Source organism: Eubalaena glacialis, chromosome 2 (genome assembly GCF_028564815.1).
Source record: "Eubalaena glacialis isolate mEubGla1 chromosome 2, mEubGla1.1.hap2.+ XY, whole genome shotgun sequence".
Lineage (NCBI taxonomy): Eukaryota > Metazoa > Chordata > Mammalia > Artiodactyla > Balaenidae > Eubalaena > Eubalaena glacialis.
The window spans coordinates 167,005,734-167,025,173 of record NC_083717.1 but is presented as its reverse complement, the minus strand read 5'-3'; the positions used below and the strand labels follow the sequence as shown (position 1 = coordinate 167,025,173).

Genomic DNA, 19,440 nt, shown 5'->3' with positions numbered 1-19,440 from the left:
GCGGTGGCTTCTCTTGTTGCAGAGCACGGACTCTAGGCCTGCGGGCTTCAGTAGTTGTGGCACGTGGGCTCAGTAGCTGTGGCTCGAGGGCTCTAGAGTGCAGGCTCAGTAGTTGTGGCGCACGGGCTTAGTTGCTCCGCGGCATGTGGGATCTTCCTGGACCAGGGCTCGAACCCGTGTCCCCTACATTGGCAGGCGGATTCTTAACCACTGCACCACCAGGGAAGCCCTAAAGGTGTTTTCTAAGAAGGGCATTTTCAAGGACAGAGACAAGGTTGAAGAAACCAGGGAAGTAGTTCAGTACACAAACGATGGTGATTTGAAAACAAAGAAGCAACATGTTTCAGAGAAAGATAATTCCTCTTTAGATAAGCCGAGTTTATCTATTCCAGGTGCCTATGGGATATTTACTTGGAGGTAAAGGTCCCTACCTAGCTCAAGAGGTCAGAAATAAGATACAGATTTGGGAGTTATCAACACACAGACAAGAGATGAAGCTCTCTCTGGAAAAGTATATAAAACAAGAAAGAAATGAAGGCCACTGAGGTCAACTGGAGTGACTGATTACTAACACAGTTCGAATCTACACAAAAGTATATTGCAATTTGTAAACAGCTGACCATATGCCAGCACAACACTCAGAAAATATCCTCAATTTTACTGTATTAAAGGGTTTATTACAATTAATAAAACAAATGCTCTTATTTAGAGGTACATTAATAGGTCTTGAACAGCCATGTTTATGACCATTTGTTACTTTGCTCAGTCAGTTCTGTCATTTTCTGAAGCTGTATGTGTTGTTTAAATCTTTTTCATCACTTAAAACTTGAATTGACGTCTATATCTATTTGCCCTCGAAATCTTTGTAACTATTTGACAGTATGTGCCTGCTAACCTAAAATAAACATAGGCTTTTATCAATATATATTTGAGTTTTTAGGCTATACTGTGAACTACTTGGCAAAACACATATCTTCTGTAGTAAATCTAGTCCCTCCATCAACCGAACCAACCTCAGTTATTTAACTTCTCATACTACTCCCAACACAAAGCCTCTGCTCTCCTACCCCAAAAACTGTTCCACAAGCTCTGAATTCCCCCAAACCCCTACACACACACAGACCCTGCAATTAAGTCCCTCTTCCATGTATAATATGGAAAGACCATCCCAATTTATTCTTCACCAAGCTTCAGTTCAAGAATTACATAAAGCATGTCCAGTTCAATATTTACTAAGTGCCTTCTCAAGTATTCTATTTTAAATACAACTTATGAAGTTAATAAAAGTTATTAATTTAAAAAATATTTTGTATGATCTATTAAACAGTTACATCAAATCTCCAGTGGTTTCAGAATATCTGATATAAATTTCATGTAATATTCGTTTCAGCAAAAGAAGGAAAAATAGGTCATGTTGACTTTAATCTATTACTGTAAATAATCATATTGGATGAAGAATACATATATGATATTGAAGATATAGGAAAGAATTATGTTATGCAGCTAAGAAAATATCACCTATGATCACATTTAAATCAAAAGCTATCTGTACTCTTAAGGGTTTTTTTAAATGTATCTTGAAATCTTTGTGCAAAATGGAAAGCAATCCGTGTATTTCATTAATGAAGATGTTTATAGAGATAACAAAGAGGTTTCTTCTGAAATGCAAACTATCTGCTTTCCGATGTTACCTCCTGTCATCATGGACTGGAATGCAGCTGGAAAGAAAAAAAAACTAGGTTATCTGAAAACATAAATGTCACCATCATACATGTTTATCAGTAGGTCAGACACATACAATTAATTTGAATAATTTCTTCAATGATTTTAAGTACAGAAGGAAACTGTCATGAAAAGAAACCTCAAGTAAAACACTGGCAAAGTTACAGGACAAACTAACCCAATTAACATCTTAAAAATGTGTTTTTACCCAAACTAGAAATTATTAATTGGTGTCTACATCCATGTTCACTGTTACAGAGTCTGAAGACTAGAGGCAAATAAATATGAGGATAAATGTCAGCAATAACAATTTTTAAATAACTTAAAAATATTAGAAATCTAGTCATAAAGTTTTACTAAGTGAAATATACATCTCCAAATATATGAAATTTTTTTCTCAAAAAGGAAAAATTATCAGTTTTATTTAATCCTCTTTATTTGAAACAAAAGAGAGTGTTGAAATCTGTGTATGTTAGTAAAAAAAAAACAACCCCCAAATATTGAAAATTTGCTTCATGTAATCTTATGACGGCTTAGAACCATTCAATCTGAAAAAGTTACCTAGAGGCTAAATGACTTTCACAATTCTTACATTTTTTTTTCATAAGTTATTTACAAAACCAAAGAAACACTTACTTTACAATTTGAAATGAGAAAACAATGGCTCTTAAATACCACTAAGTTGAACTTCATGAAGTTTAATTAAGACTTTACAGGAAAGAAATGATTTAAAAAGAAAAAAACAACAGAGAAGTAGAATTAAAAGAAAAAAGAGAGTATTTGTGCTGAACTCATGTGTATAATAAATAAATCTACATTCATCTTACCTCCCATGTTTTCCAATCCATTTATCATAGTCTCTTTAATCTGTAAATCAAAATAGGTATATTTTATATTCTTTAGACTTCAGTGTTTCTATTTAACAGTTTTCAGTTTTGCAAAAGGCAGCAATACTATTTAGCATTTTCTGTCTAAAAAGAGATATTCTTCATTTTGTGTAGGTAGTCCAGAAAAGTTTCCTATCAATTCATTTTTTTAAGTACAATCCTATTTTCCCATTGTCTAATCTTCAGTTTGTAATATCACATGCTATACACCTTCTTTTCAAAATACAAAGTATATAAGCACACACACATACAACTTTGCCTATCATTTTCACGTTTCAAGAACATCCTAGGTCAGGATCTCTGGACCCCAGATCGATAATTCCTGATTTTCAGCCACAGCCAAGAGATCTATCAGAATGTCCAGGGAGGGCAGGAAACATGTATGGTGGTGGAGAGGTACTAGGAGGTGCTTATAAGATTTTCGAGAAAGCACAGCTTCTAACACATAGTAGCGTTCCATAAATATTTGTTAATGAATATTACAATTTGGAAAAAACAAAAACCTATTGATCTTGTAATATAGTCTAAGAAAAGTAAACATTAATAAAATTTTAGATAAAGGGAATAATGAGAGGGTTTCTCAATCAGGAGAGTTATCCTCACTCAGGAGGTAAAGTTTATTTATAATATTCAGTATACTTTTCTTTTGTAGAAATATTTATTATGAAACTAATATTAAATTCAAATAATACAAAAGTATATCAAGTAGCAGGAAGAATAATACTGATAAAGAACAGAAGCAAGTTCTACCTTTAGCTTTCCTTCTTTAAACCACTGACTCAGCTGGAGAATGCCAGACTCAAATTTGTCCTTAAAATTTAACACCAGAAATCTTTCTCTGTAGTGGGGAAGAAAAGGATAATGATCAGAGACTAGGGAGGGAGTGAGAAAGCCCAAATCAAATCATTCCAGAACTCTAAAATTTGTAATCTTTCAAACATTAGGACTTAATCACACAGAGTCTGGTCAGATATAGCTTTAGGTGTAGTTACAAGCGTTAAGTATAATGGACTTCTATTGTATTGTCTGCCCAGCATCTACAATCCCATTTGGTAGTAACATTGTGATTTTACTTTGTGGGTGACATCCTTTCCCCACCCTCATGTGACGAAAGAAAGCCAGGCCAGTCTGAGCCATTAAGTATCAGCTTGGAGATGTAATAAAACTGCAAGAAAAGAGCTGTTCTCTTTTTTGCTTGGATTGCTAATCTGGTAAAATGTAAGAGTAAAGATAACAGTCATCCTCCTGCTGCTGCAAGAGGAGAGCCTGCGAGGGAGCCAAGACAATCCAGAAGAAAGCACACCCCAGGGGTGAAGAAAAACTGAGTCATGGGACCTCCCTGGTGGCACAGTGGTTAAGACTCCACCTGCCAATGCGGGGGACACGGGTTCGAGCCCTGGTCCGGGAGGATCCCACGTGCCGCGGAGCAACTGAGCCCGTGCGCCACAACTACTGAACCTGTGCTCTAGCCCGCGAGCCACAACTACTGAAGCCTGTGCGCCTAGAGCCCATGCTCCGTAACAAGAGAAGCCACCGCAATGAGAGGCCCATGCACCGCAACGAAGAGTAGCCCCCACTCGCCTCAACTAGAGAAGGCCCGCGTGCAGCAACGAAGATACAACACAGCCAAAAGTAAGAATTAAAAAAAAAAAAAACTTGAGTCATGACACCACTATGCAAACCTTTTATCCAGCCAAATCTAGGCCAGTACTAATATTGAACTTCTTAGATACATGAGCCAATAAATTTCCTTCACACTTAAGCCAATATGAGTTGAATTTCTAACACTCGCAAAAAAGATTTGCAAAAGATTGATTGAACAGATGCATTTTTCAAAAAGTTTTCTGCCAGGGACCTAATTAACCAAAACCTAAATGACCACCTTAAAATGTACATTTTCAAGTTTTATTTAATAAGAAAAATTATATATGAAGAACAACATATTTTGTATACATCCATGATCTTTAAACCCCTTGAATCTGGTAATAAGGGGAAAGCATAGAACACACCTTGTGATGTTTCTTTCCTTCCGGATTGCTTCTACAGCAGAGGGTAGTGGAGGAGGATAAGGCACATCTTTGTTGTACTGAGAAATTTGACCACATAGGATGATGTGGCTGTCCTGATTCATCTGTTCAGAGAAAATTGATGATTATAACCTAAGATATACACCTTCCCTATGTTTACTAATTTTATGGCTGCCTCAATGAAAGCCTCCTTGACTGTAATATTTAATCCTTTTTTTTTTTTTTTTCCAAATGGCCGCACCACTCGGTTTGTGGTATCTTAGTTCCCTGACCAGGGATTGAACCTGCACCCTGGGCAGTGAAAGCACGCAGTCCTAACAACTGGACCACCTCCAGGGAATTCCCTATAGTATTTAATACTATAATGCCAATTATAATTGGCATTATAGTATTATATAATTATAATGCCAATTAATTGATTTTGTTTTGAAGACTTACCCATTATATGTATTAGAGAGCTTTAATTAGCTAGAAAATAAGTCTACTCCAAAGGAACACAGCGGTAAATAAGAGTTTGGTAATCAGCAAAAGAATTGCATTAGTTCTCATTGTCATCATTGATGCTACTTTTGTTATTATTGGTAGAGTATTTCTTAGAATTTAAATAATTTAACCTCAATTGAAAACAATTTTACATATAGTAAAGGACAATGCAGTGTTAACAGCTAATGTTGATAAATTGTAACACTGTCAATTAAAATATGTAAATACCTGCAATCTGTGAAAATCCTTTCCTTACCCAAAGTCATGGCTGTAAGTTGGTTGATGTAAGTTGGTTGATGGTTAGAAGTGAGTTAAAGGTCAGAATTTCATTTGAATAATACAACTGTATTTTTTCACAAAAATAAATTACAGGTGAAAATATAACATTGCTAGCAAAGAACTGAAATTGATGCTCACAGTGCAAATCTACAAACAAATGGAAGTAGCTTCAGCAAGCTCTTCTGTATCACTTACTTACAATACTGACCATCATGTTTTTCACCATAAACCCTACAATTTTATAAAGTTTTTTTTTCTCTCTCAGTATCAGGTAAAAAGATATCACATCAAATAAACTGTAGTATTCAAATTTATAACAAACAAATCAGAAAACAACCTGACTTATCACTGTATCGCTGATGTCACCGCCAACATTGTCAAAGTAAACATCCACTCCAGAGGGGCATAATTCACGGAGTTGTTCTGCCACACTCCCCTCTTTATAATTAATTGCAGCATCAAAGCCCAGTTCTGAGGTCAAAAGGAGGCACTTCTCAGGTGTTCCACAAATTCCCACAACTCTGGAACAGCCCATCAAATGGCCAATCTAGGGGGGAAATTTTTGAAAATTAAACAACTTTCTACTGTCACAATTTAAATGTAAAAATGTGAAAGTATGAAAGTTAATACAAGTACATATATGAAAGTGTTCGTCACAACTGAGGCTAGATTATAAGGCTTTTAGCTAAAAGTAATTTGAAACCAAAAGAACTGAGAACAGATAGAATGGCATTCTTTAAAAAATTAAGATTGAATAAAATTAGAGTTAGTTTGAATGTTAAAATCTCGCAATTTAAAGATGATGTCATAAAAGGAATAGTCAGACTCAAAACATCTCTATCTTGCAATTCAATATTTTTCAGGCCTGTGAGCAACTAAAATCACTATTAAGATAAAATGTTTTGTTTCAACGGTTTCACACTATAAAGGCTATTATTCATAAAACAATGTACTTTATAAATTTCTATCATAATACTTACTATACTTCTAGAACCCAATAAGTGCTTTCTTATTTGAAGATGATTTTTTTAAAATATAAATTTGTTTTTTAATTCATGTAATTCCAGACAGGTACTCTGTGATTTTCTTCTTCATATTGATTAGAGCAATGCTCTAGCATTTACCATGTCATTTTTGGTTAAAAGAGAACAAAATACAAAAATCTATAACATTTTTCATATTGTTAAGAAGAGAGTCTAAGCATGCAATAACATCATTTCTACCAAAAATGTGTAAAATACTCATATTATAAATTTGTTCAATTTTATATTTTAAATTATATACACATATCCAGAGATTGTTATGACTAGTTTTTTAGAAAATCAGATTATTCTCCAAAAGTTTACCTGCCCAGCTAAGGATCCACAAGCACCAGCAGCCCCACTAACAACCATTGTCTGATTAGATCCAGCAGTTATATGACCTTTTTCCTGTATCCCAATCAAGGAAGTCAAACCAGGCATCCCTATAGCTCCAAGAAAGTATGAAAGGTGTCCATCCACAAGCTGTGGGTCTACCTAAAAAACATATACATACCTTTTAAAAATAATACTAGGAATTTCCGTTTTAAGTCAACAGGGTAGAGACAACCTGTAAAGTACTGTATTGTGTCCCCCCCAAATTCATATATTGAAGACCTAACTCTTAGTGTGAGTATATTTGGAGATAGGGCCTTTAAGGAGATAAGGTTAAATGAGGTCATAAAGGTGGGGCCCTAATCTGATAGGACTTCTGTCCTTAAAAGAGGAAGAGGCACCAGAGATCTCTTTCTATGCAGGCGCACAGAGGAAAGCCTGGATGCTGTGTGAGGACACAGTGAGAAGGCAGCCATCTTTAAGCCAGGAAGAGAGGCTTCACCGGAAACCAAATGTTCCAGCACCTTGACCTCAGACTTCTAGACTCCAGAACTGTGAGAAAATAAATTTCAGTCTATGGTATTTTGTAATGGCAGTTCAAGTGGACTAATAAACAACCCAACATAGTTTCAAGAACAGTAAACCATTCTTCAGTCTTGTTAAAATTCTATAATTTACTTGTACAAAGTAAAAAAAAAAAAAAAGAATATTACTTCTCTTTATAGTAAAAAAAACCTACAAAACCTTTAAAAAAGAATTGCCACATAAGAGATACCAAACGTTCTTTCTTGTCAATGTCCCAAATATTTCAAAAGAGAGGAAACACTTAACAGGAAAACACTAGGCAAAACTGGAAGGTTTAAAAATCTCTGAGCAATTCCAGAGTAAACATTTATCTATATAAAAATGAGCTCAAACTCTAACAGTTCTCATTACTGATGCTTAAAATGGTCCATGGAAATGTAAGGAAGGTGTGATACAATTTCTTCTAGTTTAATTACAGAATTAAATGAGGTCTCTGTCAGCTTTTTAGCATTTTATGTTTATATGTTTACCAGGCCCAATCAATAGTTAATTATACTTCTCTCACATTTTCTGTGCCTGTTTTCTTATCTGTAACATTAGGGAGAATTGAAAAAAAATTATATAGAAAGACTCCCTACCATAAAGGTTTTATAATAGTTTTTAAGGAATTGAATAATTTTGGTAAAAACTCAATAAACCACCAAATGTAATCAAGATTCGCCACCTTGCTCTGCCACAAAGAAAGAAAATGGCAGTTTGTAATCAGCAGTTTTAAATGGCTATCAGTTAAGTCTGGTGTGTGAATAAAGGTAATGGAGATATTAAAGTCTATAATATACAGAAAGGTCTACCGTACACTACACAGAAATGTATCCTGTAGTTAATAGTCATTTATTATAAAGCCAGTATAAAAACATTGTGAGATAAGTTTGCTTTTAGCAAAGATCATTTTTCTATCCCTTCTGAATTCCTCTTCCTCATTTCTAATACCTACTCCCCAAACATTTTTAAGCTTTCTCCAGTTGCTCAATTTCCCACTATAGCACAATGACAGGGAAAAGTAGAAAGTGCTGAATGTTTCTCTTTCACTTCCTGCTATGAAATTTCTAGTTAAATATATTTTACTAGTACCATTAAGTTGGCAAATGATTGTGTAATGTCTCCCGCATCTCATTTTATCTTAACAGCCATCTTTAACTGATTATAATAATTTGTAATCATAAAAAATACTAAAATTTTATAAAGCTTTTTACAAAGCCTTTATCACATTTATCATAGCTAAATTTAATTTAATTTTCACATTCACTTGTGAGGTAGTCATTGTTTTCATTTTGCACATGAGGAAACTGAGGTTCAGAGATATAAGGTAACTTCCTTGATGACAAATATTAGGCTGAATTACATGAGGCTGCCAGTTTTTGTAGGTCAAAACAGACAAATAGGGCTTCCCTGGTGGCGCAGTGGTTGAGAATCTGCCTGCCAATGCAGGGGACACGGGTTCGAGCCCTGGTCTGGGAAGATCCCACGTGCTGCGGAGCAGCTGGGCCTGTGAGCCACAATTACTGAGCCTGCGCATCTGGAGCCTGTGCTCCGCAACAAGAGAGGCCGTGATAGTGAGAGGCCCGCGCACCGCGATGAAGAGTGGCCCCCGCTTGCCGCAACTAGAGAAAGCCCTCGCACAGAAACGAAGACCCAACACAGCCATAAATAAATAAATAAACAAATACTTAAAAAAAAAAAAAAAAAATTGGTAATTCCACATGGCTCAGCCTAACAGTAGAAACCGAACTCAAGATTTCTGACACAAGATGGAATTTCAAACACAAACCAAATGAATTTCTTAAGTCAAGTGGTAATTTCTTAGGAAACTTTAAAGCATACAACTATAAGGGGCCTTCTAGTTCTTAGTATAAAACATTTATGTAAAATTTGAGAAATTAAATATGGAAAACAACATCATTCATTGGCAATCTAAGAACTGTCATACATAGTTACAACCAACAGTGGAAGAGGAATAAAAGGCTTTCCATATTCTGACAGCTATCTAAAAAGAAAACATGTGCTTTTATTTTTTCCCTGATAACAAACAGAACTGAGCACCAAATGCATAAAGAAGGAATTACAGGGGGGAAAAAATCAGATACTTTATATTATACATCACCTTTTCAAGGATATTTCCATCTAGAATAACCTTGGTTTGCCAGGGCCAATAGAAAGAAGTCACAAAATCGCCTTTAGTAAAATTTGTGTGTTTGCTTTCTTCTATAATCCCAATACCTCCACCATCAACCACCTGAGACAGCTGCCAAGGTGATATATAGTCACTGCCAGTGTCTTCATTCATTCTACAACGCTAAGAAAAGAAAACATAGATTAGGATAATTCTCTCTGATAATACTGATACAGTTTACTAATTTACCCAGTGACTAAAAGAAAGTATGTAATAAGTAATGTTAAGTACAGTGTTAGCCAAACAAAACTTACCTTAATTTCTCTCCTCCTTTCAGTTATTTTTTATCCTGAAAAAAAAGTATCACCTCTCTAACAAGTAAAGAAGTGAAATTAAAAAGGAATTTAAGTATGTTCTAAAATTAGATTGTGGTGATAGTTCCACAACTTTGTGAATAGACTAAAAACCACTGAATTGTACACGTTAAATGTGTAAACTGTATATGTGGATTATAGTTCAATAAAGCTGTTAAAATTCTTACTTAAGAAATTTATGTAATATTATATACATTATGCTAGCAAAAATAATACAAGATACTGTGTCAATGGTTTCAATGGATTGTAGCAAATTAGGTACACTTACTGTTGCTGATAACATTATAAAACTGTCTATTTTTTTATAGAAAACAAACTAGTAACATATAGACCATAATACTGCTCATTTCTTCAGCCAAGCAATACTGCTTCCTCAATGGAAATAACCCAAAAGAGAAATGAAACAATTTTTATACAGTTATTCATCACAACTTCAGACCAAGCACTACAACACTCCCCCTAACCTCAGCTGGATGTTCTTTATTCCTCAAAGACATAATGTCACAATAGCACTACACCTTTCCATAGGACTAGGGCTAAAGATTTCTCTGGGAGGTAATCTAGGCTTTCTTCCTCTCTGTGGCTCACTCTTGCCTCTCTCATGAAGGCCAAGATGTACAAGCCTACAGTGTGGTCCAGGAGATGGAATAGATGGAAGGCTGCTTGATCAAGGGGCCCCCCATGGTCTGGTTCAGTTCACCAGGGGAAAAGACCACATAGGGAATTGAGGCAGAAGCTTCTATGGGAATACACTACACTTCTGCTTGTGTGCCCCTCCCATATATTCTTGAAAAGCAAGGGCAGCAGCCACTGGATACTGGCCACACCAAGAACCTGATTCTTAAGGCTAATAGAAAAAGTGGGAACGAGTAATTCCCCATAGGTAAGCGAATGATGTCAACACAAGAAAATGTTATACAACCACCAAAATAATAATATCTGGACTAGTTTTTCATATGAAGGTATGAATATAAAATCACAAATATGAAATCAAAATAGTATATACATATTAAATATAACCATGTAAAGTACAGTACATACATAGTGATTAAAATTACTTGTGAATTTGGAATGATATAAAATTTCAATAATTTAATGTTTATCAGATTTCATTTTTCCCCTTTAAAGATGCTTATGTCCTTTTTTTTTTTTTAGAACAGTGTCAAGTGAAAGCAACCAAAGTAATTTTCTTCCTTCCTTCCTTTAATACTTAATAAGCACTTACACTTGTCACTGGAGATACAGTGATAAATAAGATCTTTGTCATAGTAAGCTTTTATTAGGGAAAATAAATATCTAATAACAACACAAATAATTATTAATTTAGGCTGAAGGTCAAGGTACTGTTTTGAGAAAATATAACAGAAAGGACTAGTCTGAGGGTTCAGAGTGATTTTTTTTTAATAAATTTATTTATTCATTTATGTATTTTTGGCTGCGTTGGGTCTTCGTTGCTGCACGCGGGCTTTCTCTAGTTGTAGCGAGCGGGGGCTACTCTTCGTTGCGGTGCACAGGCTTCTCATTGCGGTGGCTTCTCTTGTTGTGGAGCACGGGCTCTAGGCGCGCAGGCTCCAGTAGTTGCGGCATGCGGGCTCAGTTGTGGCTCGCGGGCCCTAGAGGGCAGGCTCAGTAGTTGTGGTCCACGGGCTTAGTTGCTCCGCAGCATGTGGGATCTTCCCGGACCAGGGCTCAAACCCATGTCCCCTGCACTGGCAGGCGAATTCTTAACCACTGCGCCACCAGGGAAGTCCCTCAAATATTTATTAATCATGAGGCTTGCACAATGAAATTCAGATGCAACGTGAAAAAATATGAAAATAAAATTATTTTCACTAAGTCACAAAATCCCGATTCTTACCATGTAAGGATCCACAGAAAGGTAAAGAGTTCTGACTTGTACTTGTCCTTCATTGATACTATCTGGTAAGTTTACTTCTTCTACTCGGAAATTTTCCGCCACTGGATTACCATTTTTTCCTAGAATATTAGGCAAAAATATAAAATCAAAAAGTCACTTTCCCATAGAATTATTTATTATTTTTAAAAGGTCACTCCAAGATTTAGAGCACTCCTGGAATACACACATGAATAAATCCATATTGTTTTGTACTTTTTCTGTAACTCAGCATAAATTCTTCAAATAGTTTCACTTGCTCTTGGTTTTCTCCAAGAATTTCCTTTGGCATATTGCTGTCAATGTAAAAATTTCTTTTTTAAGGTGATTACAGGTAAATCACCTCATCTGTTATAAAATTATAGAAGGATTTCAAAAAGTGAAAAAGCACAGCCAGCTTTTTTTTTTAACTATGAAAATTAAAATTCACAAGGTAGCAGAAACACCACATTAGCCAAAGTAAACAGGTAAACTATCCTTCCTCATTTTAAGATGAAAAGAGAGACTTAAATGAATATAATTAAAACTTCATATTCATTGAATCATTAAATTTATAAGGTGAAAACAGAATGTAGACATTTCAATCTAATTGCTCACTTTACTAAAACTGAGAAAAGGTAAGTGTCTTTCCCAGGCCACATGCTAGGTAAGCACCAAAACCAAGGCAGCATGGGCCCAAACCTCTCAGGTTACTTCCATACCTACGCTTCTATGACAGGTTAGATGTCAGGTTAGATGACCTAGGATGACATAGGTCAGTGCTTTTCACATAAAACAGAAAAGCACATCTTAAGAATCAACGATACACATTATAAAGAAAAAACAAAAGCCACATATATTTGTAATATAACCTTCTAAAAATTATAATAATTTTAAAATACCTTATTTCCTCAACAAGTGGCCTTGATAAGTTATCATTTAAAAAAATGAATATTGGGACTTCCCTGGTGGTGCAGTGATCAAGAATCCGCCTGCCAATGCAGGAAACACAGGTTAGAGCCCTGGTCCGGGAAGATCCCACATGCCACGGAGCAACTAAGCCCGTGCACCACAACTACTGAAACCCGCACACCTAGAGCCCGTGCTCCGCAACAAGAGAAGCCACAGCAATGAGAAGCCCGCACACCGCAACAAAGAGTAGCCCCCGCTCACCTCAACTAGAGAAAGCCTGCGCACAGCAACGAAGACCCAACGCAGCCAAGAATGAATGAATGAATGAATGAATAAATAAATAAAATTTTAAAATTAATATTATATTGTTTAAAGAGTTTCTTCTAATATCTCTACTAGTGTTAATATCTTCCTACCTAATTTACCACATTTACATCATATTACTTTTTGTTCCTCCATTTGCATTAATAATTATTAAAGACCACAGCTGTTCATTCATCACAGACAAATACATACCAGGTCGGGAATTCAATACCACTCTTTGTACAATCATCACCTTGTTTGCACAGTGGTCTCACAAGACTTCTGTATAAAATAACTCCTATAAACAGAAAAGTTTTAAATCACAAGTAAGTTATGAAATATTCAACAATTTAAAAGTTAAAAAAGAAAGTACATTTGTGTTTCTGAACAAGGAGAGGAAAAATCATATTTAGGATCCAAAAAAGATGTACTCTCCTGTTAGAGTTTGCCTCCTAAAGCAAATATATGAAGAAAGACTAAATCTAATTAGAGTATTTGGCTAATAAGAACAAATTCACTTAAGATTGAGTGGAACAAAATGTTTTTGGCCTCATAATTCAAGCACATTCATCTTCAAGCCATCATGGTTAAGGCTCCTACTGTAGCTTGATTAAAAGAAAACAATATGATATATTCCTCCAGAGTTAGCCGGTTAGTCTAGTAGCAAATAAAACACTAGCCGTTTAATTGAGATGTAACCAAATTTTCAAAAATTCTTTTATTTATTTATCAAAATGGAAATTTCTTAATAGTTCTGCTGATTATAAAAGTAATACATCAAAAGCATTTTAAAATCCTCACCTTCTAGGAAATTACGTAATATAGAATGGCCAAGTGAGTAAAAAAGGATCAATTTATTGTGGGTTTACAATCTGAGCTAATGAAAGAAGCAAAATGAAGTTCCAGTGCTAGCACTATCTGACTTGGGCATGCTTACTTTATCCATCCCTAAAAATGAGAACAGACCGTTAGTGTTATTCTGTACCAAGGACTGTTGTGCTATGAAACATATATATATATATATATATATGCACATATATATTCATTTAGTATTTAATAATATTTTATATATATTTCATTTAATCTAACAACCCTATTAAATATTTTATTATTATCCCCAATTTATAGATGAGGAAATGTGCCTTAAAGGGTTTAAGCACTTTCCTAAGGTGGCAGAGTTGAGATTCAAACCCAAGCTGTCTGACATTCCAATCACTTAACTACTACATAAAAATTTCCATCCTATATGTCTAAGTTGTTTGATTTTTAAGTTACTAAGCAAATATTATCCTTTTTAAAATTATTTACTAGTTGTCTTCTCTCATTAGATATTTTATTTCATCCTCTTTAGTACCTAATAACATTGAGAAGCCCAAGAACAACAATTATATCAATGACAATTTTTTTACAATTGCAACATATTTTTTATTAAATTATAGTTGATTTACATTATTATATTAGTTTCAGGTGTACAGCATAGTGATTCAACATTTTTACAGCTTATACTCCACTAAAAGTTATTACAAGATAGTGACTGTAATTCCCCATGCTATACAATATATCCTTGTTGCTTATCAACAGTTGCAATATATTTAGCTCTTAGCATCATTTCTAAGTTTATACAGCAGCACACTTAGACATTTGACAACCATCTGTAGATCCATTTGATATTTAATAATGCTTGCCTTGTATCACTGGGTAATTTCATTTACCCATGACTCTACTCCTAATCTAGTTTCTAAATTTGCAGGACTCTTGAATTTCTTCATATTTCTCTATATCCCATATAGTACCTGAGTTTCTTATATAGACCTGAGATTTATGTATACTTCTCAGAAAAATGTTAAATAATCATCATGGGGTATTTTTCAAATCTTGCTTAACATAGTATTTATATGGAGATAACTTATGGAGAACTTTCACACAGATTTATTTATTTCTTAAAACAAAGTATATAGGTAATATCCTTATTTTACAACAGAAATTGAGGTACCGTTTGTACCCAAGATCACATAGCAGTTAAGCAGAGGAGTCAGGACTGAAACATAAATCTCCTCATCCCAGATCTCACTTGTCCTCACTCTTTCCACTATTGCCCCGCAATCACCTCCAAACACGGTTTTCACGTATATAGCCACATAATAATGTTCAACTCTTCTGTAGGTACCCTTTTCTAGAGGAGAGGAATTCTGCTCCTAATTAAGAACTAAATGTCTGATGTTAGTGGCATTCCATAAAATAGAATGAAGAACATGGATATTCATCCTATTTGCTTCCTTACTTTTTATAATGTATATATTTATAATCTCACTGGTTGTGACCTTAATGGCTGGTTGCTCCCAATATCCACTCTGTCCTTTCGGACACAATGTTGCCAGCTAAGGACTGCGTTCCCCAACTTCCCATTAAAACAAAATCCCAGACATCATCCTATTTCATTCAAAAATCCCTCAGTTATGCATCTCTAATAACAGGTTGTTTTAAACATAAACACTATGCCATTAACATAACAAAATTAATAGTCCAGGTAATTCCTTGACATTATCTAATACCTAGTGCACATTCAAATTCCGTCTTTTTACAGTTGGTTCGTTAGAATCAAGGTCCATATACTGTATTTTTGAGTCTCCCCTTTTTTATTTCATGTCACTGATTGTTGAAAAAACATGTTTCTTCATTCCTTTGTCTGTTGAATGACCTTTGATTGCATCCTCATAGTGTCTTTTTTTTTTTTTTTGGCTGAGCAGCATACAGGATCTTAGTTCCCTGACCAGGGGATGGAATCCGTGGCCTCGGCAGTGGAAGCACGGAGTCTCAACCACTGGACCGCCAGGGAAGTCCCTATTTTTATTTATTTTTTTCTCATAATGTCATTTACTTCATTCTTCTATCTCCCCTCTTATCCTTCACAGGTAGTTAGATCTAGAGGTTTGATTAGATGCAGGTTCAGACTTTTTAGGTAAGAATCTTTAAAGGTGGTGCTGTGTGCATCCTATTTCATCACAGCGAGAAGTCCATAATGTCTTGTAGGGCTAAATGTATTTTTTTAAAGAAAATCTCCTATTGAATCACCATGGGTGTAAATTACGTAGGGTTAAAAGGCAAAGTTTTCCAAATTGATACTGGATCCAAAGATAACTGACCTTAAGTGGTGATTAACAGCACCAAGATGGCTAAATTTTCAAAGGAGTCTTTCCAAAAATGAAGTTTCATATTTGCCACCCTTTTCCCTAATTACTTTCAATGTATGCTTTATTACTTGAAATTATGCACACTGTAGATTTGTCCAAATACTGCTTATCAGCATGAAAAGTACACTATTAAAGTTTTCTCCCTCTGTATCAAATTAGAAGGTTTTCAAGTATCAAACACTACAATTAACTAATGTAGGATAATCGTGCAATATCCCTCCATAGCACAACAAACAACACATTTAAAACATAAAGAAATTTAGGCACAAAATTAAAATATACAATATGATACACCAGCTCTAGATCTGAAAGGAGGTGTGGTGGTGGTGGTGTTATTCATCCCAAATGGGAGGGAAAAAAAAACTCAAGTCCTTATTGACTGACATCAAGCAGACCATATTTGCCCGTAGGTTCCTAACTGGTGGTAAGCAATATTCCAAAATAATACCAGATCAATGATCAACTGAAAAATTCTAGTGCCAGTCAAAAAGAGTGTGTTATCTGAATGTCTACCTTGCAGCCTAATATAAGGGGTAGGGCACCCAACTAGGAAAAGCAGAGTACATGTCCTGCTTCTAATCACGCGGGATCTTGGGAAAGTTCCTTCTCTCAGCCTGTTTCCTGAATGTTCCTAAGTGCCAGGAACTGGGCTAAAGATTTAATAGCCATTGTCTCCTTTAACTCCTCCACCCAACAACACTCTGAGGATGGTACTGTCACTGTTCCCATTTTATAGAGGAGGAAAACGAGGCACAGAGAGGTTGAATAACTTGCCCATGGTCGCACAACTGGTAATGACTACACTAGAACCCACAGGCAAACACAACACACACCACTGCCATAACATGAGCTTCCTAACATCTTAAAAAAAAAAACAAAACTTCTCTACCCTGATCTTGCTCAATTATTCTGCCACAAATGACTGTTGCCCACGGCCTTATTACAAAACGTGTAAATCTCTGGGATTTCCTCCACTTTTTCTGGACGGTCGCTCTCCTTTCCTTTGAGACTTCTGTTTTTTTCCTTCCTTTCCCCTAGTATGTGGGGATTCCTGCATGGCTCTTCCATTTCTCAGTGGCTTCACCTTCTATGGCTCCTATTACCAACCACTCATACGTAAATTACTAAAAATCTGCGTCTACAACCCAGAATTTCAGACTGACTTCCCAGAATGTAAACACCAAGATAGGGACTCGTGCCTGTTTAGTTCAGTGATTTATGTTCACCCCCTATGCCTGGCACATGGTAGGTGCCCATTAAATATGTGTTAAATGAACATCCCAAGGACACCTTAAACACAATTATGTCCAAACTTGAGGTTGCTTACCACCAATTCTAAAAAAAAAAAAAAAAAAAAAAGCCCTGCTTCTGCTTCTTCTCGAGCATTCCCTATCCCAGTGACGTAGGCAATAATGCTAGCGTCGCCAGCAGCTCCAGGAGGAAGCCGGAAGGTCACCCTGGTTCCTTGATCCTCCCTCACCTGAAGGACCCGACCCAGCCTCGGGCTCCCCAGCCCTAACAAGCCCGGCCGGCGGAGCCCCGCGTTTCACTCACCGCCAAGGAACTCGGGAGGAAATCTCGCGCGGTTTGCAGAGCTTGCGAGGGGTCGCCGCGCGACCTCGGTCCTCCGACCTCAGTACGCAGGCGCACGACTAGACCTCGTCTCCTCACCCCCTCCCCTCCCAGGGGCGGGCTTTTGAAGTTTAGGCTACAGACCTGCCTGCGTCACAGCGTTTCCGTGGAAGGTTGGGAAGGTGCGGAGATATAAAGACTAGTCACATGTATGGGCAAAGTGTATTAATAAGTTAACCGGGATTGGTGGCCTATGACTTCCCGTACTACCTGGACCCAAAGAACAAATCGTTCAACCTTGACCAGTGAGTTCACCTCTAGCAGTACTTTGAAGGAATTTTGTTTTATGGATTTCTCCCTGAGCCTCAGGTTGGAAAATTACAGTTAGTTAGGGGCCCGACAAGCCTACCCTTCGTTTTATAGACGAGGAAACTGAGGCTCGGAGGACTGCTGTGATTGGACCATCTACCTTTCAGCTGGTTAGGGGAAGTGCTGGGGTTACATAGTCTCTCCAGACTGCTGGCCCAGGACTCCTTCCCTTACAACAGGGCTGTCTTTTCTTTCGCAAAGAATCCCAACTTCCTCAAAGATGGATTACCCAGTGTGACCTGGCATCTCAATTTCATAATTGTTAATTGCCTCCTTTTGTGTTGAACTAGGTTGAGCAAGGCTTATTCCTAGGCTAGCTGGGATTCCCCAGGGACTTCAAACCCTAAGGGAGACCATTCTGAATTAGGCAGGTGAAATAATTGCTATTTATATTATATTCATGTCAGAGCTAATAGCTCAGCATAAATCATAGCACTCAGTAGCTGAAAGGCGACTGGGATTGTGAGCAAGTGGGTAAGAATCATTAAACAGCCTGGAGTTCCTGGTAGCTTCACCTCTGAAATTTTTACTTCTTCGGAAAAGCTTCAGGAAAGGACTAGAAGGATTATACTACTGTGCAAACTCTTTCATGCAGGAGGAGAAACTTAACTTCTTTTATCTATCTTATACAGGTAGACCTTCGATAACGTTTTGTTGTAATAAATTGAACCAACTAATGGAAAAGAAAATAACAGACTAAAAATAATAGCATAAAATATAGTCTAGAACTTGATTTTAAAAGACTCTCTCAAAGTAGAAAAGAAACCCTGCAATATTAAATTAGTTTTGACTCTCTTGATAGAGGGTCTGTGAACTCCTTGTAACAAGTGTGATTTTTCTCCCCAGAATGAGTTCCTATTTCCAAAAATTCAAGAAATGAGTGTATTAATTGTGTCCTCATGAGAGGAGAGAAATTTTTCCAGAACTACCTAGTTAAACCTCTCCCCAAATCCTAAACCTCAGAAACTGTGTGAGATAATAATTGTTCATTGTTTTAAGCTGCTAAGTTTTGGGGTATTTGGTTATGCAGCAGTAGATAACCTAATATGTCCACTAAGGGAGTTCCCTGGTGGCCTAGTGGTTGGGATTCCAGGCTTTTACTGCTGTGCCCGGGTTCGATCCCTGGTTGGGGAACTGAGATGAAGCTGCATGGTGTGGCCAAAAAAAAAAAAAAAAGGAGAGAAATGGCAGATTCCAGGGCTGGGTCAGGGTAAGCCCAAACCAGATGAGCCTGAACATCTTTTTTTTTGGCTGCACTGCACGGCATGTGGAATCTTAGTTCCCCAACCAGGGAGCAAACCCATGCCCCCTGCAGTGGAAGCACAGAGTCTTAACCACTGAATGGCAAGGGAAGTCCAGTGAACATCTTTTTGCCACCAAAAATGATGAAGTATGTCA

The 19,440-nt window shown here is 36.5% G+C and overlaps 1 protein-coding gene across 3 annotated transcripts; it reads right to left on the bottom strand.

Moving 5' to 3' along the window:
- Positions 1 to 576: 576 nt before the first annotated feature.
- Positions 577 to 17,835, bottom strand: PTGR2 (prostaglandin reductase 2). 3 transcript variants are annotated; one of them, XM_061182716.1, is made up of 10 exons: positions 17,656 to 17,835; positions 13,124 to 13,208; positions 11,681 to 11,799; positions 9,440 to 9,631; positions 6,745 to 6,915; positions 5,736 to 5,945; positions 4,619 to 4,740; positions 3,360 to 3,447; positions 2,550 to 2,589; positions 577 to 1,718 (listed from the first exon to the last, which is right to left on the bottom strand). In XM_061182716.1, exons 2-10 carry the CDS (start codon positions 13,158 to 13,160, stop codon positions 1,633 to 1,635), a joined length of 1,065 nt encoding a protein of 354 aa, XP_061038699.1. In that variant the 5' UTR covers positions 13,161 to 13,208; positions 17,656 to 17,835; the 3' UTR covers positions 577 to 1,632. The 3 variants fall into 3 exon arrangements, with proteins under 3 accessions (XP_061038699.1, XP_061038700.1, XP_061038701.1); XM_061182717.1 differs by lacking the exon at positions 17,656 to 17,835 and adding an exon at positions 12,598 to 12,687 and having other exon boundaries at positions 13,124 to 13,209; XM_061182718.1 differs by lacking the exons at positions 11,681 to 11,799; positions 17,656 to 17,835 and having other exon boundaries at positions 13,124 to 13,210.
- Positions 17,836 to 19,440: the final 1,605 nt, after the last annotated feature.